We start from the raw sequence: 13,757 nt of genomic DNA, 5'->3' as shown, positions 1-13,757 counted from the left end.
ACCATTTAAGGAATGAACTCAGAATTTCGTTACTAAGAATATTTTATCTGCTTAATTATAAGTAATATAATGCACACGAATTTGTACGATAATTCATAAAGATATCATTTATTCGAATATAAAAGATGTTTTTGAGTCACCTTTCCGAAACATAGTACATAAATTTGCTTATTATATAAAAAAAAAGACATTGAAAAAATTAAATGAAAATAATGGTATAGAAAAGAAAGACAATTTAATTAGCAATATCTTTTTCTCCATCTTCATTGCCATTTATTGCTTCTAATAATTGAGCTTTAGAGACTTCACTCTGTCAATAAAATAACAAGTTCATTAATTAAAATAAATTAAATGAGAGAAAAGATAACACACAATATATAGTTTTAGATTTAAATAATTTAGAGTTAATAAAACTGTAAAAGAAAAAAACACAATTGATCTTTTTTTTTTTTTTTTTTTTTTGCAAGTTTCACACCTCATTTATATCATTAATTTTGCTATTTGAAATATCATCATCTCGAAGCTTACAAGACCAACTAGCCATTGCTTTTTTTTTTCCTATATGAACTATTATCATCTACTTAACTAGCTAGGTGATGATAATTCAGATAGAAGAATGTAACGATTAATAGTTAGGGTATTTTACCTTTATTCGTCGTCCTTGCTTTGTTGTCATGACCAACACTTACCTCATTATATTTAGGCAAGGGAACTAGATCAGCCTCGATGTTTTCGATATCTTCTACAAGTTTTTGGTAATGTAGTTTTACCTCTTCTTCAGTTTTGCCTGTGGCCTTAGCTACATTACTCCATCTATCTTGTGTGTCCTTGTCAAAAATGGCCAATGCATTCTCAAACATTTTGTCTTCCTCCCTAGTCCATGTAGAATTGGTTGCCATTTCTACAAGGAAATCAAAGAAAACTTGAGATGATAAACAAGAAGTGTAGAGAGTTGATTTTTGGTTAATAAAAGGTTAACTATGACACCCTATATATAACAATTGGGAAATATGGTGGCCTGAAAATATGCTCCTTTTTTTGTGATGCTTTGTTACTTTTTATTTCTTCTCATAATTAATTAGAAAATCTCTTTTAGAGATATTTATTGATAAGAAAATTTAAGTTTTTAAACCTAGAATCAGTAGTTCAAATTAGAAAATTTGTCTAATATTAACGGCTCTATTAGATATACTGACAAATATCTCTTCTAGAGATATATATTGATCGTGGATAAGAAAATTTAAGTTTTAAAACTCAGAATCAATAGTTCAAATTTAAAAAATTGTCTGATATTAACGGCTCTATTAGAGAGAGATATTGATTATGAGTAAGAAATTTAAATTTTAAGAATTAGAATCGATAGTCTACATCGGGAAATTTATCTCATTTTACCGTCTCTTTTGAGATATATATATATATCTGATATAGGTATTGGAGGTGTATAAAGGTTAAGGAGGTTAAGAGTGTGATTCAAATGAAGCATAAGGGAAGAGCGATCGGGTTAGATGTGATCCCGATGGATTTATATATGGAAGAGCGTAGGCACGATAGGTACAGACTGGCTAACTGGATTATTTAGTGTCCTTTTTAAGACGATAAAAACGCCCAAAGAACAAAGGTGGTGTACAATCATTCTGTTGTACAAGAACAATAGTATAGTAGCAGTCAGAAATGCAACAACTATAGGATATGAAGTTGCTATGCCATAATACGAAGGTTTGAGAGAGGGTGAAGGAGATGAAGGTAATGATGAAGATTATTTTTTAGAACTAATTAGGATTTGTGCTAAGACATTCAACTATAGAAGTCTTCCATCTTGTTAGGAAACTGATGGAACAGTATAGGAAGGGGACTTATACATGATGTTCATCAGGCTAGAAAAGATATACAACAAAGTCCTGAAAAAGATTCTATGAAAGTGTTTGGAGGCTAGAGGCGTACCTGGCGTACATTATGGAGATTAAGGACATCTACAGTGTAGACAAGAGCCAAGTAAGAATAGTGGAAGAAGACTCAGAGCACTAACCAATTATATTATGACGGGTTTGCACTATGGATCAGATCTTAGCCCATTTTAATTTACCTTGGTGATGGATGTTTTGACGCAAAAAATCAAAGATGACCATAGTATATTTTATTTGCAGATGACATAGTTTTAACTACAAGACTCGTGGTAGAGTTAAAGCTAAGCTAAGGTTATGGAGACGAACCTTGAAGCCTGAATGGTTCATTTAGACTGATATGTTGTATGAAGAGAAGTGTTGGTCAGTCAAGAACTCTTACGTCTAGAAAATTAAAGTTGAGGAAATAAGGATATTGAGAGAGATATGTGGGAATACTAGAAGAGATAAAATTAAAATTGTAAGATATTTGGGACAAGATGAGTGTGGCCTCGACGAAGGATAAAATACAAGACGTGAGGCTGAGATGGTTCAGAAATGTGAAAAGGAGATGCACAAATTCTCCTGTAGAGGCGTGAAAGGTTGACTATAAATGATTTCAGGAGAGATAGATGTAGGCCAAGGAAGTATTGACTGAAGGTGATTAGATAGGACATGGTGCAACTTCAACTTATCAAGGACATGACCTTAGATACAAGATTTTAGTGGATACAAATTAGGATAAAAGGTTATTAGGTAGTTCATTGTTGTCTCACTTGTCTTCCATACTAGTCGTAGTATTAATCTTGTAGTTTCTTATTTTTCTATTTTGTTATTATTTATTATTATTTGTACTTTGATTATCAAATTATTTTATTGTAATTACTGTTCCTTTTTCAAAATGTTTTATTATGCCTTGTTTAGTATTTTGTCTTGGCTCTTCACCCCATTTATTTTCTTGAACTAAGGGCCTATCAGAATCAACATCCCTTTCAAGGTAAGGGTAAAGTCTATGTACACTACCCTCTGCACATCTTACTTGTAGATTACACTAATATGTTATTATTGTTGATGTTTAGTATGGGTAAAAAGTTTAAGTTTTAATGCATAAAATCAACATCTCTCTTAGATATACATTTTAAATGCATGTAAGACATTCAAATTTTAAGACACGTAATCAGTAGTCTAGATTTAAAGATTTATCACGTATAATTAGCATATCTTTTTGAGATATATATTTTGCGAGCAAGTTTTCTCTAATCTCATACCAAATCAAGACCTTTCTTACTATGAAATAAAAATAAAGTGGATCCCCTTTTCAGTTACCCTCATCAATCCCTCGAGAGTATGTTCTTTTGTGCTCAAATTAATATGAATTCAACCTTTTTTTCATTGGGTCATAATCAATAGCTGATGGAGTTGAGAAAAGTAGTCTCACCAACTTGATCTTTCGCGAGAATTGTATGTCCAAACATGCCTTAAACAGGTAAGATCTTGCTTTCCTTTGTCACAGTGTAGGACATATGTCCGACTGATTAGCCCTTTTTCTCATACTTAATGAAAGAGTCTATCGACTTCCTTAGTAGTCTCAAATTTCTCCATTATCAACATTTTGTTTTATAGATACATATTAAGTGTAGGTAAAATACATAGGGGCAGAGCTAGAATGATCTGAGGACGATCAGACGAATACTTTTTATCGGAAAATTATATCGTGTATATAAGTAAAACGCTACTTGATAGATTATATTTGAAGTTTTGCACACCTTTGCAACAACTTGATGGGATAGCTTAATGGTAGCGGTGTCCAAGAAAAGCCTACATGTGCACAAGTTTGATTCTCAATAGTTGATACTTCTCTTCATGTGAGTTTTCAATATTACGATCTTATGAGAATTTGGACTTCGAATACATGTATATGGCGCATCCGCATAAATGTATCTCAGATACATGGGGTCAAAATTAAGTGTAATTTGTTTCAGATACACTGTATCCAAGTGAGTTCGCATGTATCTGACTCTTTCATTCGCCTCTCTCTTATCTCGTCTCTCTTTCTCTCTCGCTCTCCTTTTTCCCTATATATTTGTACTTCAAAATATATCTAGTATCACATATACATGTATCTGTATTTGGGATACATATATTATCTCATTGGCTCCCTTAACTCACTCACCTCTCTCCCTTTTTCAGTGTATCTAATAGTAAAAATACATATATCTAGGTAGAGGTGTCAAAAATGAGCCCAAGTATAGATAACTTGTCCAATCCGCCCAATATTTTATGGGTTATGCTGAAGATAATTTGAATTGGATTCAAACTCAACTCATTTAAGCCTTGGCCCATTTTAAAAGAATTTTCAATTGAGCCAACTTAATCTCCAATTTCAATCCGTTTTAAGACTCTTTATTTGCATTGATGTAATGTATGTTCCTATATTGAAGATATGAATTACTATCTGCTTTATAACTTCTGGAATTTATCTATCAATATGTAACTTTTTATTTTATTTTCTTGAGTTGAAATTCGAAGTGTGGCTATAAAAGTTAAATTGCAATATGTTAAAATTATTGAGATTAAGCGGGTCATGACCCAACCCGATTTTTAGCCCATTTGAGCCCAAAGTAAACTTGGGCGGGTCATAACCCAACCCAATCTCGATTTCAAACCATTTTAATATCTTCAATTTCAATACAACCCGCCTATTTGATACCCGTACATCTAGGTGTATCTGACTTGAAATATAATATGAAATTATTAATTAGTGAGACAATATGTAATTATTTCAAATTATAGAGAGAACTAGTAAATATGGTAAGAATATTTGTGTAATTAGGTAGTTTTTCCTTGAAATAATCCTTAATTCGTGATTCTGCTCTCTGTTCTTCATGTCTCACTGCTATTGTTACCATCTAGAGACCGATAAAAGCTTAAAACTTAAAAGTGATTTCTTTTTATGTTAAACCCTCTTTTTTCTTTTTGTTTTTCTTATTTACTTTTTTTTTGCTCCATCCGTTCTCGGCATATTAAATTAAATATAAACTCATTAAATCTAAATATTACGCATTTTGATTTGTAAAGTTTTGTTGCATATATCCATTAAAAAAAAAGTCAATTACAAATATTGCGTAGTTTGATTTTAAAATTTGTGGTGCATCCATTTTCCAAAATAAATTTACTTATGGCTTGAACATTCTTTATCAATTTTTTTATTACGTTACTGAAAATACATAATCAAGAATGATTATGTCCAATATTAATCTCCCTTTTAGAGATATTTTATATATGTAATTGTTAGGTAATTAATTAATTAAATTTAATCTCTCATTTGAATATTATGTAGTAAACAATATTATATGATTATGCAAGATGTTTTGTTTTTCCTTATGAAAGGAAGCATTTTCCATTAAAGTTATTTTACGAGAGTGCCTGGTTAGCCTACTTATATATTGTAAATCATCTTGTGATATATATCCCTAAGCTACAAGAATTTCAAGATTTTGTATCAATTTTAATTTCTTAATATATTCACTTGCACAATATTAGTTGACGATACTTGTTTTAGGATCGAATTAATTTGTTGGGAATTTTACATAAATTTTAAAGTGTTAAAGAGCTAATTACATTCTATTGCTATTTTTTTTTAAATTACAAAAATCTCATTTGGTGGAATCCGAATCCCGATACATCGCGTCCTGATTTCAAATACATCACTCAATGTCCCATTACATAGCGTCTCAGTTTGGATACATCACTCAACATCCTGATACATCGTATATGTCTCGATACATCGCGTAAAATAATATATCCAAGTTTCTGCCAACCACATCCTCTTGCAGTACCTGGAGTTAAAAGTTATCATCAATGTACTTAATTTTTGTGTTATCATCAATGCACTTAATTTTTGTATTTACGCAGGGCCGGCTCTATGCTTATTTGAACAAGGCATTGGCCTTAGGCCCCCAATTTTAGGGGGCCTCAATTTTTTACCAATAATAAATTATGTGTTAAATTTTTATAGAAAAGATTGATTATTTATGATAATATATATATTTTATTTTCTTTAATCCCATTTAAATAGAAGAAATCAAGAAAAATTGTTTTATTTTCTTACACTCACTACATTAATATTCACATTATTTTATTCTTTTAACTCCTTTTACACTCTCTTCTTTAAATTTTTGATAAGTTAGAGTAATATTCTATCAAAAATATAAATCAATAGTCGAAAAGTGTTGAGTGAATTGTAAATTCTTTTTCTATTTCTTCTTAGATTTTCAAGCATTACAACAAGCATAATAAAATGTGGGGTATATAAAATTATCAACTTCTTGAATCAAATTCTATGTTAACAATTTATATAATAATTGCCCGAGTAAGAAATGTTTTTCAACGTTGAATTGATAAAATCTTATCTAAAGCTAATAATTGTAAAAGAAATCGAATAAATCATTTATAAAAAAAATATTAAGTATACTTTGCATTTAAAAATGTAAGTTTTTTTTTAATGCATATGAAATTTATTTAGATTTTAGGCCTCTAGTTGAAATTTCGCTTTAGGCCTCCGATTGCGTTGAGCCGCCCCTGATAGAAAGTTAGATCTTAAAATATTGAATTTTGTCAAAGTTGTTCGGGTAAGAAATTAAGTTTTAAGATACATTATCACTTATCAATAGTCCAGATTGAAAGATTTCTTAGGCACAAACGTTTCTTTTTAAGATATATATTTAGTGGTGGGGAGAAATTTAAGTTGCAAGACAATAACATTAATAGTTCCAATCGAATTAACCTTTCTTTTAAAGATATATGTATGAGGATAAAAATTTAATTTTTTTAAAGTATTTTAAATTGGAATAAAGTATTTTCTACCAAATATAATTTTTAAAACTGTCAAATAAGGTCTTGGGCCTAACTCACACGAAAAGCTAGCTCATGAGGGGAGGATTGTTCAAATCCATATAAGGAGACCACCAGTTTATTCTCCAACCAATGTGAGACTTTTATCCACTCTAACACCCCCATTCACGCCCAAACCCAACTGAAGCGTGAACCGGGAGTCCAAACGGAGATGGACTTAGCTCTGATACCATGTAAAATTAGGTATTGGGCCTAACTCACACCCCAAAAGCTAGCTCATGAGAGGAGGATTGTCCAAGTTATAGTTGTCATATCTTTACCTGATATCAGAGCAGGGCCCATCTCACCCAATGTTGGAGACCCCCAAAATCAAAATTACCCACGCATCAGATGCTAAACACTGAGTGTGAGGTGGGATATTAAAGAATGACAAAAGTCTCACATTTATGGTTAATTAATGAGATGGTGAACTCCTTATAAGGTTTGGTCAATCCTCTCCCTTTGAGATAGTTTTTGAGGTTAAGTTAGGTCAGGTGCCATATCTTTACAAAAACCGAGACATGTATATTCCAGTGGGTCTAAAGGGAAAATTAAAGCAAATGATAATATCAGTTTCTACTGACTAAAACGTAAAAAGCATTTTTGTATTATTATTTTGCATTCACGAAAAAAAAATTGCCCAATTTTTCTTCCTTTTTTTTAGGGAAAAAGAAAAATTGAAAACATGATAATGCCTAGCTTTACTTTCTACATTGTTTTTTTGCATGTTTCTGAAAAGTTCCATGTAAAAATATATACTTATTTCTTTTTGTGCAGGTATAGTGTGAAGTGTGAACTCGTATTGTGGACAAAAGGGGAATTTTAAAAAAGAATTTAGCGTGTATAGTGTGAACTCTCAGGATAGATAAGAGGTGAATATAAAATTTCTTTTTGTGCATGTATAGTGTGAATTCAAAAATGGACAAGAGGTGAAATTTAGGAATTCATTTTGCGCATGTATAGTGTGAACTCATGGTGGACATGAGGCGATTTTAAGATTTTCTTTTGTGCATGTATAGTATGAACGCAAAGTGAACAAAAAATGAATTTATAATTTCCTTTTGTGCATGTATAGTGTGAACTCACAATGAACTAGAGACGGATCTAAGATTTTCTTTTGTGCATATTTAGTGTGAACTCGCAATGTGATATGTGAATTTAAAACTTGGTTTTTTTTATAGATTTTTAAAATATATAATATTAATGTTTTGTTTTGAAAAATCTATTGAGAATGGATAAAAAATAGATTTTAAAACATAAAATTAGTAGTCTAGATTGGAAATTTGTCTGAAATTAACATCATTTTTGAGATATTTTGTGTTTATTAGGTAATTAATTAATTAATTATATTGATCTCTCATTTAAATATTAAGTAAATAATATAATATAATTATACAAAATATTATTTATAAAAGAAAACATTTTCTAATATGGTCAATGTTATTTTACAAGAGTACTTGCATATATAATGTAGGTGACAATAATCACATTCTCTGCAATATGCATAAGCTATAGGAATTTCAAGATTTTATATCAATTCTAAATTTTTTAAGGGAAAAAGGATAAATATAGCCCCGAACTATCGTAAATGGTATGTAGATACCCTCCGTCAACAAAAAGCAAAAATATCACATGATCCCTCAAATTGTCCAATAAATGTGGAGTATATATATTACCGTTACAACAACAGATTATTCTGAATAATAGTGTACCAAAGAATCAAATACCACTTGTTTACATGTATGATTCTCTCTTTCTAAAAAAGATGAATAAATCAAAGTGTAAAAATCTCATAGATTTTATCTTCTAATATGGTATTGAAACTCTTGCAGAATGGCAAGAATTATTGTCGAAAGATCGAAGAGGAAACAAGGAGTGAAAAATGCAAATATACACGAATTCTATCATCTAAACGAAAACTGTATTTCCTCTAGCGTTTTTCCTTTTGTCTCAGGTACCCAAATTGTCACAAACGCCACGGTGAACACACACATAAGCGTATAAAGAGTGAAGGTTCCTGGTAAAGATCACGTAGACGTGTGTTAAGTTAGATCAACAACTATAGAAACAAGGTAAAAAGGACAAATATACTCCCGAACTAACGTAAATGGTATGCAGATACCCTCCGTCATACTTTTGGGACATTGGTGCCCCTGCCGTCCAAAAACTAGAGCATGTATGCCTTTCATTAGTATAAAGGGTATATATGCTCTAGTTTTTGGACGGCAGAGGCACCAATGTCACAAAAGTATGATGGAGGGTATCTGCATACCATTTACGATAGTTCGATGGTATATTTATCATTTTTCCCTAGAAACAATAAAGCGGACACTTAGGTGTGCGTGACCACTGAATAAAATGTAGAGCTGGTAGGAGGGGGAGGGTGCAAAATTTTCACAAGATACGCAAACACGGGCCAAAATATGTAATCTTTTACGCGTGTAGGCTGATAAATATCAATTAGCTCATACTAATGCATGTTATACTCATGATCGGGTTGGATCGGTGTACATGGTATAGATTGTAAGAGCAAGAGACATACCTCCACTGCTCCAAGCCAATAGCAGCGGTGCAGTTGCTGTAATTACCCAGGAAAAGAACCAATTGGATAACGTCGCTACACTTCCAGCAAGGCCTTTGATCTTAACCGGAAGAATCTACAATACCAGAGGGATTATAAGTCAAAAATTTTACTTTCCGAGATGAACTCTGAAAACTCGTACTATATAGGTTCTATGATTTGGAAAGATAGGAACGTGCTGAATTTAACGTTGCCAGAGTTAAAAACCAACAAGAAAATGTAATAGTAAGTAATGTGACAAATAAAGATGTTAGTACCTCAGACATTATAAGCCACGGAATAGGCCCCATTCCAAGCGAAAATGAAACAATCATCAACTGAAAAGAAAAAATGGTTAGAGAAGGAAATCAATCATTCAGAAGCAGTGTTATTCCAAGAGTCAAAAAGACGTCTACAACAAGTCGAGGACATACCAAAACACCAACCACTGATATCATGCCTAGAACGCCATAGAAGGTAGAATCCTCATCTACGAAACCCTTTTTGAATAACAATATGCGCAAAAGAAGAGAAACATGTCAGGGCCAGAACACCTCATTTTTTTCAAAATTCAAAGGCAAGTTACATAACTTGAGCTAAAAGTACCTTCATAAAGAATGCAATGGCAACAACAAGGAGACTAACAGCCATTCCAACCGACGAGACCTATAATGAAGCACTTGAGTTCCTTGTTAGGAAAAAGTTTAAAAATTACATATATGAGTTACTACATTTTACCAAAACTTACTATCAGTAAAAGCCTACGGCCAGTTTTATCCACCAGCCATGTAGAAACAGCAGTGGCAACCACCTACAAATTTCAATCTTCTTCAGTTGTATGTTAGCTACGAAGGAAATTGATCGGAATGTGACGAGAACAAATTGACACAAAGTGCCAAATGGGGGTGTATCCTTTTTCTATAATATGCTGAACGGGGAAAAGCAAGAGAACTAAAATTTAATCTGGACCTGGATAGCACCAAAACCTAAAGTTGCAGCATCACTTGAAGAAATCCCTGTTAAAGATACAACTAAATTAGATAGGCTCATATCATGTGAAATAAACATATCAATCAATACAAGATTTGAAGAGAAATCTCAAGTTTCTTCAGTAGTTTCGGTTATGGTTCTCATCACAACAACGAAAAGTTGTTAAAAGTAGGTTTCGATGCTTCACGGATACTGAGAATCATAATGTTGCTTCTACCACGTACTTCACAACCTTTCTTTTGCAGATAGAATACTTTGGTACTTCCATCATTCTACAAAGGCAGATAAATACATTTCGATTTAAGTTATCCACGTACCGGCCGATAGGAAAATGTTACTGGAATAGAAGATCACACCATTGGTTCCACTGAGTTGTTGTAGGACAAGCAGTCCAATGCCTATCTGTGGGATGAAATGTTTTAAAGAATGGCATATGTAAACATGGTCATCTTCTGAAAACAGCACCAAACAACAAATTTACCATGAGAGGCAGCCAATATCTTCTTTGTTTGAGATCTGCAAAACGTATCGTTGACTTTCGGCTTGTGGATGCTACAGCCCTCTACACAGGACAAACATTTAATAGGACAATGAATTCCATATTTCTGACAGTAAAATTCAATTACAAAATTGTCCCATGGAACAGTAGCTACAGTTATACTGTTAGTTCATGGTCTTTCAAGTAACTGAATTACCTTAATTTCATTTACTTCAACAGAAATGTCAGCATCGAACCCTCGGAGAACTTGCAAAGAGGTTTCAAAATCTTCTGTCAGACCCATTTTGGCCTATGTCTCACAAAGAAAATAAAATGAGATTCTGCAACTAGAACTATCAAGGAATGATGGAAAATTACAGTATGATGCTCACCAACCACCGAGGAGATTCTGGGATGAAAAATAGTCCAGGTATCAGTGCAAGGCAGGGCAATGTTCCTGCGGCATAAATGATAGTTAGTTAACATGCCCAAGACAGACACCAAAAAGATCTCTGCCATGTGAGGATTTTCTACACGTGATTCCCAACGAAACTAAGCACTGTGGATCTTTCGCATTTGAAAAGGCTTAAAACACTCAAGGCTGTTTAGTTTGCACTTCAAATCAATCCACAGTGTAGCTTAACATCACTTGGATATATCTTTGATATTGCTTTGTTTTATCACAACACAACCAGTAAAACCAACTTTCTGGAAGAGATATGCTAAATCAGTTAGCAAGGATGACAACTAATTAGACGACCAAGCAAAGACGACTGGCTACAATGTTCTGCTTCTCCTATTGCTTCGGTAGGAGCAGAGACCACCTCATGAATGCTCTCTTGAGAGGTACTTTTTGTTTCTAATGTAGGATATCCTAGCTGTTACCCCGTCTAAGGGAATGCTATGGTGGAAAATAGTATGCATTTATCCCACTAGAATTGCTTAAAATGGCTAGTTATATCAAAAGGCGAATAGAAGGTCATTTGAAACAGAAAGTCACCAACCAAACAGTATGTGAGCATTATGAATAGTATCTGTGAAAGAGAAAGTGCTTCATCTTTCTGTCTCCAAACTATCAGAAAAGAGAAAGATGGATTTAATTAAGAATGAGGCGAGAACAGTGTTGTCAAAGGTGTGCTTAAGCCCTGAAGCGAGGCTTCAAACGTGTTGAGCGCTTTGCCTCGCTGTCGTTATCAAGGTTCTAAGGCATACTTTTCCTTGCCAATGAGCCTCTTCGCCACTAAACAATTGATATATCACTTTATTGTGAACTTTCTTTGATTTCCTTGTTCATATATTTGCCATTCATGCTTAATTATAAGCCCCAAATGACCCTTTGCGCCTTTTTTTCACTAAAGCTCACACTTTATTTGTGCTTAAAGCCCCAATGGACCTTAGAGCTTTTTTCTGCTTTTTTCTTTTGATAACACTGGTCAAGAGCCGAGTCTAAACTCTCAAGGTAGCAAATCTGGCTAACCCATCAAACCAAGATTGAAAACTTTTTTTTTTATGATAAGTAACTAAGCTTGAGCATATTCTATTTTTTTCCCTTGTGGGCAATGGGCATGTTTGGTTAACTTATTAAGCTCAGTTAAAGCATGACTTCACAACCAATAGATGTATTGGATGCACAGAAAAACTACTTGAATTCGACACTTGATCCGCTAAACTAAACTTGTTTGAGCTTGGTAAGACATTGTCATCCCTGGGTGGATCTACTAAGGTCCGAGGGGTGTCACATGTCACTGCTTCTTAGGAAAACATTACTAAAGATGTATATACAATTAAATGACAGCAGAAAATAAAAGAGATATATGTTATAAGGTGACACCCTTGTATACAAATGTGTGTGCAGCTCGGTTGGTTAGGTGTACCAATTGCCCACGTGAGGGACGTGAGTTGGAATACAGATAGCCTCATCTTTTAATACAACTTAGGAGCTTAAGTTGTTCAGTGATTTTTTTCTTTCTTTCTTCCTTTGTTTTTTCTTTTTTTATTTTCTTCTTCTTTTGGTGGTTTATATAAAAAAAATATTTAGCACTATTATTCCAAAGGAGATCATTTTCAAAACGAAAACTCATCCAGAAAAAGTTATGATTTTTATTTTATTTTTGGAAAAAGGTATAGTAGTGTATATGAATTGTGTTTTATATTTTATAATATGGTGTTACATTGTTTTTCATTTTAAAAAGTGACACCGCTAGCAAAAAATCATGCCTACGTCACTGATTGTCACAAACCTCCCTCATTTATGTTCTATTGCAAGTAATAAAAGGCCATCATAAATGAAGAGGAGTTAGTCAAATGAAATTCAGAAGTAGTTTTGACCAGATTAAATGAATATGATATTAGGTATGACGCGACTGTTACGTCACACTTGAAACTGCCCTATATATTCCACCCTACCCTGCACATCTCCACATCCCACTCTCCCTACCTCCTTTTGATACCTTGCTTTGAACTATTTCCAATAGAAATTTCTTTACACCCATCAGCCGCCACAAGCAGCGGCAGCTTGAGCTCATCCTCTGCCGCAGAGAGTGGCAGTTCCACCAGTCGTGAAACATTGCCGCCATCCAGTGATCAAAGAAACAACCGCGTTAAAATGAGTGTGGAGCAACTGATAGTGGAAAATGCCATGGTCATTGTAACTGCGGGCGGGTGGTGCATGTGGATCGCGGTGAAGCATTTGATGGAAAGGCTGGTGTTAACCCCAAGGTTTTGGAGGTGGATGAGGCGGAGGATGTGACGGTCGTTGTAGCCGTGCGCAGCATCTTCTGCCTCATCTACCCCTAAAACCTGGGGTTAACGCAAAGCCTTTCCACCAGATGCTTCACCGCGATGCAGATGGAGCCCCCACGCGCGGATACAATTACCATTGAATTTTCCGCTATCACTTCGGCACACTCATTTCACGTGGTTGTTGATATGATTATTGGGTGCCGGCTGTGATTCG

The 13,757-nt window shown here is 33.7% G+C and overlaps 2 protein-coding genes across 2 annotated transcripts in view; both read right to left on the bottom strand.

Moving 5' to 3' along the window:
• Positions 1–235: 235 nt before the first annotated feature.
• Positions 236–899, bottom strand: LOC102579825 (protein RADIALIS-like 5). The gene is made up of 2 exons (XM_006342651.1): positions 690–899; positions 236–310 (listed from the first exon to the last, which is right to left on the bottom strand). Exons 1-2 carry the CDS (start codon positions 897–899, stop codon positions 236–238), a joined length of 285 nt encoding a protein of 94 aa, XP_006342713.1.
• A 7,500-nt stretch (positions 900–8,399) lies between these two features.
• The window catches only part of LOC102593088 (sugar transporter ERD6-like 4), a 9,212-nt gene continuing 3,854 nt past the window's right edge, over positions 8,400–13,757 (bottom strand). The window contains exons 8-18 of the mRNA XM_006342521.2: positions 11,194–11,258; positions 11,019–11,111; positions 10,805–10,885; positions 10,641–10,725; positions 10,303–10,349; positions 10,082–10,144; positions 9,940–9,999; positions 9,768–9,833; positions 9,612–9,671; positions 9,316–9,430; positions 8,400–8,790 (exon numbers count right to left, since the gene is read on the bottom strand). Coding sequence (XP_006342583.1) covers positions 8,678–8,790; positions 9,316–9,430; positions 9,612–9,671; positions 9,768–9,833; positions 9,940–9,999; positions 10,082–10,144; positions 10,303–10,349; positions 10,641–10,725; positions 10,805–10,885; positions 11,019–11,111; positions 11,194–11,258 — 848 coding nt within the window. The 3' untranslated portion in view covers positions 8,400–8,677. The remainder of the gene's footprint in view (positions 8,791–9,315; positions 9,431–9,611; positions 9,672–9,767; positions 9,834–9,939; positions 10,000–10,081; positions 10,145–10,302; positions 10,350–10,640; positions 10,726–10,804; positions 10,886–11,018; positions 11,112–11,193; positions 11,259–13,757) is intronic.

The sequence above is a fragment of the Solanum tuberosum genome, unplaced genomic scaffold, assembly GCF_000226075.1.
Source record: "Solanum tuberosum cultivar DM 1-3 516 R44 unplaced genomic scaffold, SolTub_3.0 scf00034, whole genome shotgun sequence".
NCBI lineage: Eukaryota > Viridiplantae > Streptophyta > Magnoliopsida > Solanales > Solanaceae > Solanum > Solanum tuberosum.
Note: the sequence above shows the minus strand (reverse complement) of the source record. Positions and strands in the feature narration are given on the sequence as shown.

Coding starts and splice junctions, on each gene's coding strand:
- LOC102579825 (XM_006342651.1), bottom strand. CDS start 899: ATGGCAACCAATTCTACATGGACTAGGGAGGAAGACAAAATGTTTGAG. Junction 311..689: donor CCTTGCCTAAATATAATGAG/GTAAGTGTTGGT, acceptor TTTTATTGACAG/AGTGAAGTCTCTAAAGCTCA.